Genomic DNA, 20,045 nt, shown 5'->3' with positions numbered 1-20,045 from the left:
CCTGGCTTGCCGCAGTTACGATCTGATGGCCATGTCTGGACTGCGATTTTCGTAAACAGTCGTATCTTCACCAAAACACACCTCAGGAGCAGCGAAAGAGGCGGTTTGGCGTCCATCAATGCCCACGTCGAAAACGACAGAAAAAACATGCAAGAGCAAATCGTACACAAAAAATACAGTAGGCAGAACGAAATAAGTACACTTATAATCACGAAAAAAAGACTGAGTCAACAAACACCGTTCCCACAAATCCTAGGACGCACGCCGTGGCATCTGGGAAAATGACATTGTCTATTCGGTTGTCGCTGAACTCTCAATGGTGCAATACACTGTGCCGAGCCTCCAGATGCGTGCGACGAGTTTAGGCACATGCGCAGGAGATGTATAATGTCTGCAGCAAAGAAAGAAACCCAATTCAAGTGAAATGTTTCACTAGCATTTGTTGCCGGCTCATTTTCGTTATTTACTTCAAATGTCTCCTACCAAAAGGCAGGCATGTTTCTAGTTAGGGACAACATTTCTTGGAATATCACAAACGATGAGGACATACGCACGACTATGACGCTCGTGCCCATAGCTTTTGACTGCATTGCCAAGAAAGGCGGTCCCCGAGTGCTCACTCGCCGCATCTTCCCTGGTGCTGGGGAATTTGGCACAGTCTAGTGGCAAAGCTGTCACACCCCTGATAAGACCGGTTCAAAGAAGCATACCAATCTTGTCCAGAAGGGCAAGGCCTAGCCGCCTGCTGTATTCCTTTTCCTCTCTCAAGCGCTTTCGAAGTTGGACAATGACTGCATTTTTTTGACGAAGTGAATTAGTCTCTTCATCACTCTCGCTGCTCTCTGACCTCGTTCTCTGAAATGAGAATAGCAATAAGTGGGTTCTATGAGCGCATAAAAATTGTTTATTTAATTTTCTACTTATAGAGAACGTTAATTATTCCCAGGCTTTTTCACCTTGGAGGTTTCTGTCCTGTTGGAGTTGTAGTCTTCGCACAATTTCTTTTGAGCAATAAGCTGTGCTTGTTTTCCGTTCTTTGGGTTTTTTGACGACGTCTGTGCACCCAATGGAAAATATTACGCCAATTACATTATTGTTTCCTAAAGGTTGACAAACAACTAGCACTTTGTGCCATGCAGAACACCCTTCTTCTCCAATGTCCTTCTCTCTCATCTACTTGCACAATGTAGCCTAAAACAGTACGATGAGCCGATGCACAGGCTCCGAAATTTCTATTTCGTGAAATTCTATAAAAGGTGTCTTCAAACTTATGCCTCGATTTATTCACAACATCTGTAGTCAAGACAGTCTATGAAATATTTTAGCTCTATGCTCCGTTCCATACATAGCGTGCAACGCAGTCAAAGCTAGTGCACCGGTTTGCACTGCCGACCATTCGTACGTTTGCCCCATAAGATAGTGCTGCCCCTGTAAAAAAGAACAAAGTAAAAAAATGTGCATCTTCGGAGCTAGTAACTGATAGCGGCGTTACAATTTCGACGAAACACCAATATATTTTTTTCTTTTCTTTTTCAATAAAAAGGAAAAGATAATGTTAACTACTTTAAATTGTTTTCCGTTTTCATTGGTGCGGCAGCCACTTCGGGCTTTTGGGTTGTGCGGCTGGCCCCTGCCTCGCCGGTTTTGAGAACAGTCTTACACAGCAAGCCCAAGTACCTCTCCTGCTTGGTTATTTTCAAAGATTCGTTGTGCGGAGATCTCGAAAGAGTGCCAGCAGGTGAGCGCCAATGTGTACATGAGTACAAGAACAATTTTCCCAGAGACGTGTCAGTCCGTGAAGCCCTGGAGACTGTCAGTAACGACACCGGAGCGTGCGGCCATACTGTCGCAAAGTGCAAGGCACAGTGTCTATCTGGCAAGGTGGCATTTCCGAAGCGAAGACCTTGCAACGCGAGTTTTGAGCACGTGGACCGTGTTGTGAACTGCCTTCAGTTATGTCTGGTGTTAAAATCGGCCTTATGGCTTCAAAGTGAAACAAGCCTTAAGAAGGAACCGCGCCGGTGATGAATAGTGCCTAAGGCTCAGTTTGCTTGCAGGACATTCTTTCAACCGAGTATGACCGAGAGAGATGAGATCTGTTAAAACTTCTTAAAATGTTAAGGACGAGGGAACACACTGGCATTTTGGCGCCATCTATGCGGTGACCCTGGAACTGCGTTTCACAAGAGCAAAGGCTTTGCGGGATTTCTAAGGTCAAATGTGCGTAATACCTATAAGAACGGCTCGTTTATAACGTTGACAAAAGCTTTTTGGGCCAAGAAAGAAAGGATAATGCGAGAGAGAAATAGAAAACATGCCCGACCGCCAAGTTTACACTTGTACCCAATGGATGGCACCAGTGTGTCCTCTTGTTGTAATAGATATTAAGAGGTTCTAACAAAACCCGATTCTAAGAGGCCACAAGAGTGTGAACGGGCCTTTAACCTTGGTTGGCTAGGCAGACAATGCCCGTGGCTGCATTTAGGTGCGTCTGGTTTCTTCTGCCTAAAGGCCCGTTCACACTCTTGCAACCGAGTACGACCGAGAAAGACCAGACCAATTTTTAAGCCTCTTGCGACCTCTTAGGACCGGATGCACTGTAGTGGAGCTGGTCCTAAGAGGTCGCAAGAGGCTTAAAAACCGGTCTGGTCTCTGTCGGTCGTACTCGGTTGCAAGAGTGTAAACGAAACTTTAGGGACCGTAACCTTGGTTGGCTAAGTGGACGACGCATGTGCCCGTGGCTGCATTCCGAGGCCCCTGCTTTCCTTGAAAAGAAAACAACACTTGACCCTGACCTCGAGTGCCATGTGGTGTGTACGCGTCTATTGTGAATCACTCTCAGTTCATGGGGCGCCGGCACCAGAGCAGCGAGAAACTGCCGTCTGGATGACTTCCATACACCAGCGCCAGCATTCCAACTCTTAAGAAAACTTGGATGAAGTCGCATCCCAGTATTCGTTATATAAAGGCCCGTCCACTGCACTCTCAAGGTACTCTCAGATTTTCACGGTATCATGTAAATAAACGGTTTAAGCAGACACCCTGGATCTCAACCATTCTTACGTTTTAATGGGGCCGGCACTAGGTTCAAGCGGAACACCAACCCCTAGTCTACCCCCTTATAAATAAAAAGAAACAAGAAAAGAGGAACTGACCTATGCACTTCCGCAATGCACACAATCATGCACACAAATTATGTAAAAAAAAAAAACAAATCTTACACGTTAAGTGAATTTGAGGTACCGCCACCGAGACGTCGGTATCGCCAGAGCAGCGCCTTTTACAGTTCGTCCCCGAAACGCGTAGAGTAACACATTTTTTAAATATTTTTTCATGTGCACTACTTCAGTACCTTTCCCAGCTTTGTACGCTATGTATGAAACGGAGTATAGTGAAAATCTAGGAGGCAGTAGGCAAGTTCTACCACGCAGTCCTGATGTTGGGCCGAGACCTAAACAAATATCAAAAAATTTGATTTGTAAGCTATGACTAATCAAGGCAGGAGTGACAGGCGGTACGCTACAAACTCCCTGACATCACTTGTACAGCAATATTTCAAAGGGATGGCCGTATTTTGGGAATGAAAGGGAGCAATTCAACAAGGCTGACGGGACATACTCTCGTCATGATTCTTCATTCCCTCTCCTCTTCGCTAAGTTGCCTTGAGAAAGTGAACCGAAGCGAGGAGAAAAGTGAGGCCGCTTCTCATTCTAAACTGTTCTGTGAGAATTGTGCCGCTCTTTGTCCTAATTACAGCCATCCGTCTGCAAGTGCTGCTGTGGGACGAATATTTCAGACACGAGCCTAATGTACTGCATTTGGGACAAGATGCTTGAAAAAAGTGCAATTAGTCAATACGTAATAATAATAAAAAAAATTTCACTTAAAAAAATAAAAATCTGGAAACTTAGAATTTTACATATAAGCCAACTACTGAGTCTGCTCGGCTGGCTCAGAACAGATGCAGTGAGCAGCATTGGTGGCGTATGCAGCGCGTTGTCTGCTACTGAAGCTTAAGCGCGAAACACATGTACGACGGAACCGTCCGATCTGACGTCCGACCACGCAATACGACGGTCGGAGGCGAGGGTTTTCAAAGCTCTCCGATGCTACGAAAACCCTCGCTCCCAAAGTCATTCCGGCAGTCCGCACGTCGGATCGGACGGTTTCGTCGTACATGTGTTTCATGCTTTACTGCGTCTGCACTGAGCTTCCCGTTGCCCCAGCAGCTGTCAAAACGCGGAGCACCGTCCATCCATCAGCGAGTTCCCCCTAACAGTAGGTAGCTCTATACATTCCTACTGGCAAAGGCTTGCTGTATCAGCAAGCTTTTGCCAGTAGGTGGCACATTTCCATGTGCCAGCAGGCACATGGAAATTAAGCTATTTGAAACATGAACTTGCCTTCTGCATGGAGTCTCCAACTCCACCTTCAGGGAGGTTGTTGAGAATCCTTGGCACTGCTACTCTTGCCTTCTGCATTTTTTGGATGAGAAGTTCAACTGTCCCTGCGAAGATTGTGGGTAACGTGCCAAACCATAGCATTACTTTTGAAAATTAGAACAAGCAATCACGCACATCACATCGCCTCGCACTAGTGGAGAACATGAAAGCTTCTTATGTTCTGATTTCAAAACGTCTTAAGATGGAGTGACTCCATTTTTAGCACACCAGCTTACGGAGCCTTTACTCGACTAGCATAGGTGTCTCATAGCGAGTTCGTTTCACACGCACTGGCGCTGTTCGAGTTCTCTCCCAGAATGCATCGCACTCGCAGAGTGTTGCACGGAGAACTGGAATCAAACGAACTCGCCAGATGCACCGAGTGCAGAAAACCAAGTCCAGAAAACTGATGCTGTCGCCATCTATGTCATGGAAAAGGTACCAACCTCAAACCGAAAATAGTGTTTTTCTGTTCGGAGTCATGGGTGGAAATGCGAGAGTGCAGTCGCTACCAACGTTTATCTACAAACGTTGGTCGCTGCAACCTGTAGTTTATCATTTCGTCGTTTACCCTGAGACTGGGGGGTCTCAGGGTAAACGACGAAATGGTTGACTTCCACCAGCTAGCCTGTACTTTGACTCTTTTCTATAGTTTATATTTGCGATGACTTCAAGCAACTGGGCTGTCGTAAAGATGGTTACAGACGGCGTAAATTTCCGCAGCCAGCTGTCTACAAAGCGGCTGGTTGCGATCTCTTTATAGCCGCTTACACTGAAGAAAACTGATGATGCTGTCCGAGCAGAAGCTTGACCCATTTGAGCATGGTATCATACGTGAACCACTGAAAGGGTACGGCTTAAAAACTTGTCTCTTGGAATATCCAGCAAAACTTTTCGTGGGACTTTCGATTTCGATCATCATTACAGGTGAATCAGATATCAGCCGTGGTGAGGCGTCGAGAAAGAGCTTTCTCGAACAAAATACGACGGGGTACCTTAGCTTACGTAGGTAAATGTTAAACATTTGTCGACAAAACACGAGTTTTGTCGACAAATGTTAAATTTTTCACCCGCGCACGGATGGTGATAAACATATCGAGGGCCGCTGATGCGTCTGTTCTGAGCATTTCTTTACACACCGGTATATTTCAGCGTCTGTACGGCAACGGAGCGACTTAAAACCTGCAAATAAAGCACGGTTTGTCAGTTGCTTCCTTCATGAAGTAGCAGACGCTTACAATTCAAGCTCGCATTTGATTCCTTTGCCCGCGGGACCCGATTTCTATCAAAAAATCTACTTTTTTTTCCTTTCGGTTCCGCGACACATCGTAGCAGACGAGTCCTCGTCGTCTGCTCATCGCTCCTCGCCGGAGCGAGGCATGACGGGATTGCATTTTGGCGCACTCACGATTTCCTCGGTGCAGCGAGTCCATGCACGCGTGGGGTGTTGGCGCTGAAACGAACTCTTAAGCGCGAAACACACGTACGACGAAACCGTCCGATCCGACGTCCGACCGCGCAATACGACGGTCGGAGGCGAGGGTTTTCAACGCTCTCCGATGCTACGGAAACCCTCGCCCCCAAGGTCATTCCGGCAGTCCGCACGTCGGATCGGACGGTTTCGTCGTACATGTGTTTCGCGCTATAGAGTGCAACCACTCGCGGAGTGCCGGCTGAAACGAACCCGCTCCACGTTGCGAGTGGGCACGCGTGGGCACGAGTGCCGTGAAACGAACTCGCTATAAAACATTTCATGCGTGACGCTCATGGGTGGCGCTTCACCTTTGTTTTTGTTCCTCGAATGCAGCCTTCACACTAAAAAAGTACAGTACATGCATTCGTAACACCCGTTTTCAAATAGCCCGAATTACAGCTTTTGTGAAACCATGTGCCTTCACTGCGCAAGTACTTGAACGATGGAGGCATTTGTTAGAAGTAAGGCGCACTTGTTCGTGCCCGGCCGCCCTGCTCCACGTGCGTATTAGCTCACACAAAAATCTCCAGAACCGACGATTCCTGAGCATGGTATCTTAAAAAAGGTATCACACGAATACACATACCTCCAAGCATCTCCACCGTCGCTTCGTAGTAGCCTTCTTCCCCTCCTTTCTCAGAGATCCAGAACGCTTCAAGCTTTTGTTTTGGGTTGCAGTCTTGATCATCCCTAGGCCTAAACTTCTTTATCATCGAGATCGGCATAACCAGTCGGCCACCGTCGGTAAACTTTACAAATGCGTACATCGCCCAACGGACGCCCACAACACCCGCGACGCAAAAAAACCGAGCGTACGGGCGGTCGAGGTCCAGCCGTCCACCTCTAACGGTCGAGCAATGATGGGGACGCGGGCAAGCAACGATAAATCAATTATGGCGACGCAGACGGTCAAACGCAGGCACGCAAGAGACGACAGAAAGCGCGCGCAAGACAGGGACTGGGCTTGGCTAGGCTGCGCCCACTGGCTGCGCCTGTATGAATAGACAAATAAACAAAATTGACTTATTTTTATATTGGACGGTAGCTCGCGCCACCTAGGTTTTAAGAGACGAAAGCAGTTTTTTTTTGGCCTCTAACTTTTTATTTTGGTTTTGGTAAGTCTTGACATTTTGGCATCTTGCTGGAACTACGTTTTACTATACTCCGTTCCACCATCAGTCCAAGCGCAGTGGACGCCACCAGCTATTCCAGCCTATCCAGCGCCGGGAGAAAATCGCGTGACCTGCCGGTTGGGCAGAGCGGCGCAGGGAGCTCAAGGTCACATGACACTCTCTCTACGCGGGATTGGCTTCGATGGCTCCTAGCGTCCGCTGCGCTCGGACTGAAGGTTAAACGGAGTATAGTTCTATTTTATTTTTCCGGTGTAAGAAACCGGGTTCCGATTGCTCACAAACACCTAGAACGTAGTCAATCCAAGTCTCATTGACTATGGTCTCCATTATCCTTTCAACAGGTGGCGCCAAGTTCTTTGTCTGTTAAGTTTTAGCTGCAATGGAAAGCTCACCGGGTGCCAAGCGTCGGAAATGTTACTTGGCAGAGAGTGAGCCTTTTGTGATGCCTAGATCAACGCAATATTTTCACAGTACAAGGGATGCTCAGTACCCTGGAGACCCCCCTCACGACGTGCTCACCCCGTTAACTCGAGTTCCCCAAGCACTAAAATCCGCTGGGAATAATTCTGATGACGAGGACTGCCATTCCGACGAATCCGAATTGAGCACAGATGCCGAACGCGAGCGTTCGGAATCGTTAAATGCTAGCGACGAGAACTACGATGTTCAAGACGACGTCGTGAACTCTGGTGAGGACTATGGAGATGATGATGACGAGATGAATGGAAATGACCCTGTACCACAGCCCTTGCTCGAACACCTTCTGTCATCCTGTTTCAATCAGTTCGGGACGGAGACACTTCCCCATTCTACGACGACAAAAGCCGGCGCCATCGCCATGATAATGGCCCACGTCGTATCGCAGGGCATGACGTGGTCGGGCCTCGATTCTTTGCTCGTGCTCATCAATGCCCTGTTTGGAAGGCAAGTCGTGCCGCAAAGCAAATATGCTTTCCGCAAGCTTTGGTCAGCAACGACGCAAAACTTGGTTCGCCACTACTACCTTTGTGAGGGCTGTGGAGCAGTTCTGGAAGACGCAGAGACTGCAGCCAGCTGCTCAGTGTGCCAGCAAGGGATAGATCTGAAGGTGCTAAAAGAGAATGGATCCTACTTCGTAATGCTTGACATGACGAAGCAACTGTCCTTCGTTATTGAGAAGACCAAGGAGCTTCTTCACAACAACCTCCTGAAGCTTGCCATGGAACGTAGTACCTCATCAAGCGGAAGTGGTGTCACTGACATAACAACAGGTGAAGCCTATGATGCTCTGCGCAGAAAGACTGGGATGGGGGACAGTGATCTTTCTTTGACTTTTAACACTGACGGCAGTCCTCTCTTCGTGTCATCCAAAACGTCTGTTTGGCCTATTCAATTCACTGTGAATGAGCTCCCTCCAAGCATCCGCTTCAAGCACACCACACTAGCCGGACTTTGGTTCGGAAAAGGCCATCCAAACATGACTGCCTTCCTCGCAAAGTTTGTTGATCAAGTCAAAAGCATGACGCCCGTGATGTGGGAGCATAGCTCTGAGATGCACAGGTCCAGAGCTTATGTGCTCTGCTGCTGTGTCGACGCACCTGCGAGGGCAGCAGTTCAGAACATGGTACTTTTCAACGGCTCGTTTGGATGTCCCTGGTGCCTCATAAGTGGGGAACACCTGGAAGGTATGTATCGGTCTTCTTGCACGTGCACATTGCAGTTCAAACTAAACATTATGTTTTTCTGAGCCTACTGGGTGCAACCTCCTAATATATTTTCGTTTATTTTTATTCACAGGAAGCATGCGCTACGTGCCCAAGGAACCACCGGCTCCAAGAACATCTGAGCTTGTGGTCCGAGATATGCAGCTTTCCTTGAGATTGGGGATCACCATAAATAGAATCAAGGGTCCTTCTCCGCTAATGAATCTACCAGGTGTGGCTTTTTCCCTGAATGTCTAAAGAACAGGGTGAGATTATCCAAGGTTCAAGCGATCGAAGCAAACTGTTTCACACTGAGAACAGAAAGTATTAGTCACACAAAATCTTTGTGATTTTGATTCTGTTTTCGAATAGCACAATGCTCCGCACGTTGATCACTTAATTGTGCTAATCTCTTTGGGTTCCGACTGTACTCTGATATGTTACATTCTTACTTTCTGAGATTATGAACTACATACTTTTGTACTCTCAATGCACTGTTGATTTGCAAATGTTCAGTAGCAGATGCTCAGCGAAGATGACCACAGCCGTGCCCCCAATTTCTCCCCAAGGTCTGTTAGCTGATGTTACGACGGGCTACTTGGATGCGCTGTGAATTAATTTTCTATTTTAAGTTTGCAAGCCAATACTTATTTCAGGCTGCAACAGTGGAAAAATCGGTGATCAGTGGCGCCCAACTGAAAGATGCGAAGTACTTTGCACAAGCATACTGACACAAGCGTGACACAAGTATACTCACACGTAACACTGCTGAGCCACAAGTTTTGTGGTTGCTGTGTAATCTCAAGAGTAAGACAAGACTGTTCCCTTCCTTCCCTCCTTTGCAAAGCTTGGGGAAAAATTCATAGGGCCACGGCAGAGGCAGGGCTAGCATTCTGCCTTCCTATGCTTGTAAGAGTGCCACCTCCCCCCTAATTTTTTTTTTCTCATAAGCTTAGCCAACAGTGGTCTCTAAGAAAGATGCCGTTGAAACAGACAGTAGAGGCAGTACATACACGCAAATTTCTTCTGAAATTCACGTCCATGCTCATTTGTACGAAGCGCTAAGAAGAGCATTTTGTAATGGTTTTCGATGGTAAAACCTGTCAATATTCTCTGATCGGCAATCGACCGTTCAATAAAATTGTACTCTATTTCGGTTTCAGAGAAACCTTTTGGAACACCTAATTGATGTTTTGATTTTCCAATTCACAGAGTAGCTGACCAGCATACTTGCGGAGTTAATATACTAATATTTTTTCTTTCACCGAAAAAGCAGGAGGTACACTAAAAGATTCAATGTCATGAACTGTTACCAGCTATACTCTTGGAATTATTGAACTTGTGATTTGTCAGTTGCATGCTTTTTTGCAGTCCCTAGAGTTAGAAACTGAGAGACATGTAACATTTACTTTCAGGATTTGATCTTGTGGCCGGAGTGAGCGTCGAGTATATGCACGCCGTTCTTCAAGGAGCAGCAAAACAGTTTACAGAACTCCTGCTTTCTTCATCCAACTCTCAAAAACGGTTCTACATAGGTACGTCGTACAGTACCAAAATGTCTCATTTCCAGTTACAAGTTGGCGCATAAGTTGCTCTTTTCATAATTTGTGGCACCTCTTCGACCTATTTTTACCTTAATGGTGTTTACCAGGCCAATTCCTGACTTGAATCTTTACATACTAGTACTATTCGCGTTTCCTGCTCGTTACTTGCCCACTGAGCAGAAGCAGGGAGTTCTCCAGTGAGGGTCCCCCCTTGTTACTAGCTCCACAGTCCGGGCCAACCTAAAGATGTTGCAAACCTCCCAAGGTTCGAGTTCGAAAGTTTGAAGATATTGAATACTTTGAACCTTGCAACCTCGGACTTTCAGTCCGAGATCGCAAGGTACAAATTTTATGGGGTCTGGGTTTCGCACAGTCTCAAATTCATCTTTATGCTATTAATCATTTTTATCAGAATATCTTCTAGGTGTAACTCTATATATAGCAACATTTTCGTCCACTTTGAAGCTGACACAATAGCCATTAGTGGTTGCCAAGGTTTTGCCAAATCTCCAGATCTGGAAAATCAGAATTTTAGCTTAACCTTCAAGAAGATTAGGCATAGATTGGGCAAAATAGAATTGCCAGGCTGGTTGACCGATTTTGATTAGCTCTACAGCTGCTTGTCACATTTTTTAATATGTATCTAAAACTAAGTATATTTACAGATACATATAACAATCGCTAAGCAAAATGTTATCGATACAGGTGTCTTTGTTAGCTGCTCCAAATTTTCAAAAAAATAAAACATGAAATAGGGTAATGTGAGCCCTGAGGCAGTGTTAGTAGCCATGGTGGCTACTAGAAAAAAAGGCGAAATTAGGTAACAATTGTTAGCGACTAACTCAAATGTTATATTAACTTTTCAGTTTTTACTTGAGTGCACCTAATATGTCTAGAGGATGTAGGCTTGACCTCAATATGGTCTAACGGTGCCATTAAATTTTGATTAAAGAATTTGTGGTAGGCACTATGGGGTCGAGAAATGTCACGGTACTGAGCATCGGACTGAAACAAAGCGGACAATCGCACCGGTAATGTCATCGCTTTGCATGACACTGCTGACGTCCCCTGTGGCGGGGCACGTGAATCGACGTTATTGCAGCCGGCTTCACTTAAACAAGCCAAGCCGGCTGCGATAGCTTCAACCCACGTGCCCGCACCGCAGCTGACATCAGCAGTGTGACACAAAGCAATGAAGTCACCGGCGCTTTTGCTCTCTTAGTTTCAACTTGGCACCGTGTACCAGGGTAACATTTCTCGGCCCTGTAGCGTTCACAAATTTTTAACGAGAATTTGACGGCACGGCTAAACCATTATAAGGTCAAGCTTAGTTCATTAGCTAACTAATTACCCAAATTTGCCTTTTTTCTAGTGGCCACCATGCCCCGGGCCCAATTTACCCTACCTCCCATTTTCTTTTTTTTTAAAATTTTGTTGCAGCTAATAAAAATATTACGTATATAGTAATGGTAACAGTGTCATTTTAGCATGTTTATCTAGAAAACAACGTTGATTTTCTTCAAAATGGTCACGGCATTCAATTTTAGTTCGTGTTTTGCAAAATCATAGCATGGCTGCCCATCTTTGATGGCCAGAGTGCATCCAATATATGCTTTATGTTATGTCCACTGTATTTTGCTGATTGTCACTCTTTGTACTTGCACGGCGCACTGCACATGCTTGATCTATGGCTTTTGAGACCACCCACAACCACATTTGCAGAAGCAGACAAACATACAGTGCTGTCACCACTTGTTAACATGTAGCGTAAGCTTCTACTTCGCTGTGAAATGGACTTTCTGTACCACGTCGCTTTGGCCATGCCGAAACCAGATCAAACATCGAGCTGACCTGTTGTCTGATATGTGCTTGTTCCTATGTTCGCATAGTCTGCATGCATGAACAGATAGGTACAATTTTTTTCCAAAGCTTAGCCCAATCAAAACAGGTAAAACTGATTTCATTACAGCCTGGCGTTGGAGAAATTCGACTGACCTTCGAGGTTCATTGAACTTTTCAAATTGAAGAGTTTGAAAATTGTCATATTTTTTAGCGTAATGAATTTAAATGTTAGGAAGATTGATTCTCAAATTTCTCAAACCTCTTTAAACCTCAGGGTTTGACTTTTCACTTTTGAACCTCGGGTTTGAGCCTCAAAATTCTGGGGAGGCGAACTTTCATGAATACATTTTCGAGTGGTTGTACTTTGTACACAGCCTCATATATGGTTATTAAAGCAAGATAAATTACTCATGTGCCCAGTCACTTATGTTGCTTACAGGAGCACCATCCTGCGTGGCACGGGTCAACAGCCGCCTCCTCCAGATCAAGCCACCACACTGTGTGACAAGGCTGCCTCGTTCACTCAACGAGCGCAGTTTCTGGAAAGCGTCAGAGTGGAGACTCTGGCTTCTGTTTTACGCTCTTCCTTGCCTCGTGGACATTCTGCCTCTGGAGTATTGGAAACATCTCTCCAAGCTCTCGCAAGCAATACACATCTTGCTACGTGAGACCATCACAGCCGACGAGATCAAGCGTGCAGGTAAGCTTCATACTTTTTTTTCTCCTATTTGCCTCATAAAGGTCTTTTTTTTATACCGTATGACAGTCTCATGGGAGTGTCAAGATCTACCCGCATTGATTAGACAGAATGTTGTGTGTAAAGTCTCAGAGCATGCAAATCAGGTAACTGTGGTAGGAAATCACACCCAAAAATCATCCAATGAGCTGCACGGCATTTGAAATTTCAGTTAATGTTATGCATTCATTTTATAGTCTGAGATTATATCCTGTGCATGCTTCTTTTTTTGTTTTCAGAAAATCTGCTGATCGACTTTGTTGGTCGCTGTGAGGCCTTGTATGGGGTGGCTTCGCTTACGTTCAACGTGCACCAGCTCCTCCACCTGCCAAACTCCGTGCGTCAGTTGGGACCACTTTGGGCGCAATCCGCATTTGTTTTCGAGGGAGGAAACGGAAAGTTGGTGAAGCTGGTCTCTGCAGCTAGAGGACTTCCGGATCAAATCGTAGAGCGAGTCGTAATGACGCAGCAGCTTGAATGCCTTCTGGCAGATAGCAACGTGGCAATCACTGCCAATGAGCGGAGTGTGTGTGAAAGATTTCTTGATTATTCACACATCCAGAATGCCTGCTATGTTGATGAAGCATGCTTGCTAGGACGTGAAAAAGCTGCCATTCTAACAGCTATCGAGGAACGTGCGCTAGAGGTCTACGGTGGGACAGGCACAGTTGGCAGCGCTTTGGAATACCAGCGTTTTGTGTACAAGGGGCAGGTGTTCCATAGCACCGCATACACAAGAGCTTCAAAGAGTGACACCACTGTAGTGTCAACTGCTGATGGGGAGTATTTCAGAATTAAGATAATTCTCCATGTTGCTGGTCTCGGGTGCACGCTCCTTTGCAGACGGCTGGTGTTACGGGAGACACCACTCTTTCCTGAGCATATAAAGGAATGTTTTCCTTCGCAGGTAGACATCTGTAAGGTGCTGAAACCCGAGGACATTAAGGCCAACTGCCTTTTCATGGTGTTTCCGGCTGACAGCAAGTGCTTTGTGTGTGACATGCCGAACAAAATTGAGAGGGACTAAAGTTCTTTAACATGTATACAGGGCTTTTTTTTCCTCATTCTTTACAGAATTTAAAAAAGCGTGTGTTGGGTACATAGATTCCGTCTTCTCTGTGTACTTCTGGGGCTCGGCAGACATTAGATGAGTGGATAAACGTCACAATATTTTGACTAATTAATCAAAATGTGTTGATTGATGTTTTAATTAACAGTTTAATGGCCACATACACTATCAGTTTTAAAGAGCGCAATGTCTATCTGCCATTTAAGTGATGCGACAGCTCTCTATGCTGTAGATGAGCAATTTAGCCAGTGCAGTGTAACCGCTAGACTCGGGTCTTTAATGTGCATCATGCAATAGTAATACACAAACATGTGCCAGCACGATGCTCATCCAGATCGAAATGGGTAGGGGTTGTGGATAGAACCGAAGAATATTACCGCTTGCATGTGATCGCACATACCTCATTACTTTTCTCTTTCAAACTTAAAATGCATTTGGTGGTGCATGTTTGTGCACTTTTTGGCTTGAGTTTGCTGTGCTGCGCTTGAGCAGACCTCTAAAGAGGGTAATACCTTCTTTTGGGTAATGATGCAGAGTCGTTGCATTTCATGCTTTGTCATTGTTGAACTTCACTGTCATCAACCATGTTCTATTTATGTCCTTTGCTGCTTGTTTTAGATGCTATATTCTGTCAAAATGGTTTTATTGTGTAAAGCATTGCATATTATCAAATGTACTAAAGTGGAAAGAAAAATAAAGCACTGCTGCCTGATTGCAATAAGGGTTAAAGACCACTACCGGGTGGTCTGTGTGTCGGGCCCAGACTTAAATAGACCTAAAATTCGGATTTCTGAAGTACAACACTGTAATTTACCATACAAGTTCAGCTAGGTGGTGGAAATTTTATATGTGATAATATTGATGAAACTTGCTCGAGTCAAAAGTTACAAATAAAAACATAAAAAGTTGCATGAGCCGACATGTGGTTAAGCCTTTTCCTCTCAAAGCTAGAAAACGTTCTGGTCCACTGGAATGTTTTATGAACAAAAACGGGGAACACCAGTAAGATGAGAGCTTTTTCTTTCCCTTGCACTTTTTGTTAAATAAAACGTTTTAATGGCCTACGAGGATGCTTTTTTGGTTTCGGAATGAGTATTCTTGTGTATTCCTTCGTAACTTTTGACTGAGCCAAGTATTTTTTATCACATCACTAATGAAATCCACGACCTTGCGAAACTAAGGTAGTAAAGTACAGTGCCATAGTTTACAGATCTGATTTTTGCTATAGGTCTCGGACCGACATATGCTGTTATATGAAAGTATTGACGTCGGGTATCTCAAAGGATGGTAATTGACTGAGTGATTTATTTGCACTTAAATTGGTCCGTACACGGCGGTCTGCCAAGCAAAGCAGATAGGCAAAAACCCTTACGCGTGTGTCTCTGCCAGCCTGCTGCTGTGTCCGTTGGGAATAATACTACCCAGCTTTAGAATTAAGCATTAAAATTATGATGGCGGTGATGATGGAGCTGGTGGTGATGACGATGATGTTGCTGGTGGCGGTGGCAATGGTGATGATTCAAGAGGAGAGGGTGACGGAGTGAAGATCATGATGTCTGCAGATGCGAAGGCATTCGTCTCGCAAATACCTTGCAAAGTTCCCGGGATTCATCGTGTGATGTGGGCAGAGGGCTACGAGAAGCTAATGGGATGGTCAAAAAGTCTCTAATGGCGGCGGGCAGTAGGGATTCGCTGTGACGAACAGTCCTGCCTCGAAGAAGTTCGAGCTGACCTGATCTTCTACCGAGACGCACGGCGGCCGATAGGCGAGTCCCCGAAAGAGATTCATTGAGCAATCGGCACAGCACGCAGACTCGAGAAATCTTTCGTCTCTGATCGAGGGGCCGCCAGCCAAGTTTTCTGAGCCGTGCGTGGTACGGCACGTCAGTCGTGCCAGGGACCAGGCGCAAATTTTGCGGGTTGCACGGCGCTGCACGCTCTACAGTCTCTCAATTAGATGTTGTTGAGGGGGAGACCAAACTGCATGCAGAGCAGTATTCCAATGAAGGCAGGACTAAGGATGTATATTGTGCCTGCAGGACCGCTGGCCCACCTGGCCTTGCGACGCGGGTGATGAGGCCAAGCGTCCTGCAAGACTGCGCGATAATGCCGGCAATATGTGCGGAAAAATCCAAGTTTTGGGAAAACGTGACACCTAAGATAGGCAGGTGGTCTGATGTGCGCAGTGGAGTGCCTGCTACAGTATATACAAGGCAATTGTCTGTTTTTTGCAGTTTGAGAAACGTATCACGGAACTCTTGGATGCGCTCAGGCTTAGGTGTTGTCTCGAGATCCATCTCTCTACATCTTCTAGATGGTTTTGCAAGTGACGTGCGTCAGACTGGGACGAAATTGTCATCGCGATTGATGTATCGTCTGCGTATTGCACTAGGATACACTTGTCATTGCGTGGCATGTCGTTCACGAATATGAGAAAGAGCGTCGGAGCGAGGACAGAGCTTTGTGGCACTCCTGATGACATGACCCTCTCTGTAGAGCGTGCCCCACAGTACACAACTTGTTGGCTGCGATTCTGCAGAAAGCTTGATATCCAGGTGAATAGGAAATCGTGTATGCCTGCGTGCGTAAGCTTCTCAAGCAGGAGGTTAATGTCGAGCATATCAAATGCATTGCTTAGGTCAAGTTGGATAAGATCTCTCATGGTTCGATTATCCATGTGATCACTGATAAAATGGGTAATAGTTGCCAGTGCTGATTCGCAGCTGCGACCTCTTCGAAAGCCATTCTGACTGTCGGAGAGATAGCCGGATTCTTCAACGTGGTTGAGAAGCTGGCTGTTAACTATCCTTTCAAATGTTCGACAGACAATCGAGGTGATTGACACAGGACGGTAATGTTTTGGTTCATTCGTCGGCTTCCTTTTCCCTTGTGTAGCGGAGTGACCAAAGCTCATTGCCACGTTCCTGGCACAGTACTACTGTCGAACAGCCTTTGCAGAATCTGGCAGGTGGTCGGCAGCATTAGCGGACAGAGCCTTTTGAACCACGTCGGCGTGGTTCAAAGTTCAAAGAAAGTAATGCCATTGTGAAATTGCTTTCTAAAAGTAGCCGCCTCGGTGGCTCCGAGGCGAGAGCGTCGGCCTACGGATCCCCATGTGGCGGGTTCGAATCCCGGCCGAGGTGCCCGCAATCTGACGGAGGCTTATTGTGGAGAAGACGCCGTGTAACCGAGCTTTCGGTTGCACGTCAAAAGATCCCCAGGTGGTCGAAATTAATCCTCAGTCCTCCGCTGGGGCGTGCCAGATGCCCGTCGTTGGTTTGGCACGTAAAACCCCCAAATTTTTGACTTTCTAAAAGTAATGTAAATTGCAATGAATTACTTTTTGTCCAGTAGTTCTAACTGTAATTACCTTATTTCGGACAAAGGTATAGTTTTGCTTGTTTAGACCACAGCTCTGGGAAGCTGGAGCAAAAGGCGGCAAACGTTGTAACTATAATTAAATTACATTTATGAAGTAATTTACCAAAGTGTGCTGCTAGGCAGATTATAAAACAACCTTTCTTCGGTATATATACACGATTTTGAATAGTTCAACTGCCTGTTAGAGGAGCTCGATTTCCAATTTGAACAGTTTGACTACCAGTTTGAGCAGTTAGCTACCAGTTTGATCAGTTCCACCACAATGCTCTGCTACAAGTTTGAAAAACAGTTTGATTATCAGTGTAACCAGTTCAGTCGCCATTTTGAACAGTTTGAATACCAGTAGGACCAGTTCTGCTACCACTTTCACCTGTCTAGCACTCAGTTTAGCCTGTTTGGCAAGTTCAGCTGCCTGTTTCCCCAGTTTGGCAAGTTTTGCTTCCCATTTGGCAAGTTCCGCTGCCCGTTTTGCAATTTTGCTTCCTTTTTGGCAAGTTTAGCAGCCTGTTTGGCCAGTTTTGTTTCCTGTTTAGCCAGTTCGGGAACCTGTTTGGCAGGTTTGGCTGCCTGTTTGGCAAGTTTGTCTGCATGGTTGGCAAGTCTGGCTGCCTGTTTGGCAGGTTAAGGTGCCAATTTGGCTTGTTAATGTTCCAATTCGGCCAGTTTGTTTTCTTATATCGCCAGTTTAATCAGTTCGATTTCCATTTTGCCCAGTTCAAATTCGGGTTTGCCGGGTTGAGAATCATACTGTTTTTTTCAATAGGGGTGGTGCACATGGAAAAATAGAAAAAGTGTTACTCCGCGCGTTTCGTGGACGAGTGGTAGAAGGCGCTGCTCTGGTGATATTGACGTCTCGGTGGCCGTGGTTCGAACCCATTTTAAGCGCGAATTTTTTTGGTTTTTTTTTTTTTTTTTTCTTTTTTAGACATACTTTTCGTGCAAGATTGTGCGCATTGACGAAGTGCATATTTCAGTTCCTCCTCCTTGATTTTTATTTATAAGTCGCCGAGAGGCCAGATTTCTACCATCTGGTCTGCCGCTTTGCAAGTGTTATTTGCCTCCAGCACCGAGTTATATTTTTCTTTCGTGCAGCGTGGAACGAGGAATCGCCCTGATAGCGGCCTTGTCCCAAAATTTATAATCAGGCGTTAATCGACAATAGTTGTGGCCTGTGCAGTTTATTTTGAAATAGCTGTCAAGGGTAGGAATCTTCCTCTCGGAGCACCTGCGATGCACCTTCAGGCGAATGGCGTTCTGTGTGAACTCGTCATGCTTGACGGTCCCCGTGCTCGAAACTTACACGTTGCGAGGTCTTTGCTTCGGGGACGCCACCTTGCCAGATAGGCACTGCGAATTGCACTTCGCGACAGTACAGGGCACACTCCAGTGTCGTTACTGGCCGTCTCCAGGACTTCATGACCGAATTCTCCGGGGAATGTGTTCTTATACTCCCGTACACATTGGCGATCATCTGCTTGCACTCTTTCAAGATTTTCGCACAACGAATCTTCGAAAACAGCCGAGCAGGAGAGGTACTTGAGCTTGCTGCGTAAGACGCCATCTTCTCAAAACCAGCCAGTGCCACACAACCCGAAAACCCACAGCGGCTGCCACACGGATGAACACGAAAACATTTTAAGGTGGTTTACGTTATCTTTTCCTTTTTCTTGAAAAACATTTGTGCTCCGTTGAAATCATAACGCCACTATCAGTTACTAGCCCCGAGGAAGCACATTTTCCGACTTTTTAAATTTTTTTTGCAGGGGACGCACTATCTTATAGGGCGAACTTAGGCACGGTCAGCAATGCAAACCGGTGCGCCAGCTTTGACTGCGTTGCACTCTATGTATGAAACAGAGTATAGGATCGCTTCAGACAGGGCAACCTTTCCAGCAATTTTGGGGCTGCTGGCGGGTTGTTTCCTAGCGTTCCCTAGATCGACAGGAATTGCTGATATCGGGTCCGGCTCGAAGTGGACGAGCAACTCTGACTACTGGGAGATGTTTGAAGCGGCAGCAGCCAATCAGGAATGCAATATTTTCACGTGACACCCCTGTGGTCGTGATGATGAGAACTGAGGACTTAGTTCTGGTGTGAAATGGATCATTTTTATAAATAAACCGTTTCAAAAAGATGAGTTAGTATTCTCAGCGCAATTTAAAGATATAAAAACATGTTTTAGGATATAACTGTGCGTCTAAATGCTGTAAGAAAAATAAAATTTCATGATGATGATGGCAAGTCGTAGCAATTTGGTTGCTGCATGTGAACGCGGGCGGCCCGTGTTGCTGGTGCTGCGACATGAAGTTGCTGGGCGAAATTTTTCGTCTGAAGCGGGCTTTAGGGAACTGAATTCAAGGGCCGTGGAGCTGTGGGTGCAAGCCCACCTGGAACCATTTTTTTTTCTTTTTTGCCTTTTTTAGTATTTAAATATATATTAAACATTAATATATATTAAACATATATATATATATATATATATATATATATATGTATACATATATACGTTTTTTAAGTTTTCACATATAGATGCATAATTTACGCACTAATTCATTTTCAGAAGCGCTTTTATTCACACTCTGTGGCTTTCTAGTGCTTGCAATAGCTTCTCGGTGAGCTAATGCCAGCTCTGCAAAGGGAGAGGGATCTTGCCACGCTTTGCAGGCTGTAAAGCTGTGGCTTGCACAGCTTTCGTGTGTCACACCTCGCTCACTGGCTCCATCGCGAAGCATAGGTGCTGCA

General features: G+C 45.7%; 2 protein-coding genes across 3 annotated transcripts; one reads left to right on the top strand and one right to left on the bottom strand.

The window, feature by feature from the left end:
* Positions 1 to 318: 318 nt before the first annotated feature.
* LOC120850023 lies at positions 319 to 7,035 on the bottom strand. 2 transcript variants are annotated; one of them, XM_040222358.3, is made up of 4 exons: positions 6,503 to 7,033; positions 4,404 to 4,507; positions 957 to 1,055; positions 319 to 855 (listed from the first exon to the last, which is right to left on the bottom strand). In XM_040222358.3, the coding sequence occupies exons 1-4, from the start codon at positions 6,681 to 6,683 to the stop codon at positions 697 to 699; spliced, it is 543 nt and encodes a 180-aa protein (XP_040078292.1). In that variant the 5' UTR covers positions 6,684 to 7,033; the 3' UTR covers positions 319 to 696. The 2 variants fall into 2 exon arrangements, with proteins under 2 accessions (XP_040078292.1, XP_040078293.1); XM_040222359.3 differs by lacking the exon at positions 957 to 1,055 and having other exon boundaries at positions 6,503 to 7,035.
* Positions 7,036 to 10,232: 3,197 nt separating this feature from the next.
* LOC115313793 lies at positions 10,233 to 14,075 on the top strand. The gene is made up of 3 exons (XM_040222354.3): positions 10,233 to 10,266; positions 12,557 to 12,817; positions 13,093 to 14,075. Exon 3 carries the CDS (start codon positions 13,314 to 13,316, stop codon positions 13,878 to 13,880), a length of 567 nt encoding a protein of 188 aa, XP_040078288.3. The 5' UTR covers positions 10,233 to 10,266; positions 12,557 to 12,817; positions 13,093 to 13,313; the 3' UTR covers positions 13,881 to 14,075.
* The last annotated feature ends 5,970 nt before the right edge of the window (positions 14,076 to 20,045 follow it).

Source organism: Ixodes scapularis, unplaced genomic scaffold (assembly GCF_016920785.2).
Source record: "Ixodes scapularis isolate PalLabHiFi unplaced genomic scaffold, ASM1692078v2 PGA_scaffold12__126_contigs__length_90152505, whole genome shotgun sequence".
Taxonomy (NCBI): Eukaryota; Metazoa; Arthropoda; class Arachnida; order Ixodida; family Ixodidae; genus Ixodes; species Ixodes scapularis.
This window is presented reverse-complemented; position numbering and strand designations above follow the sequence as displayed.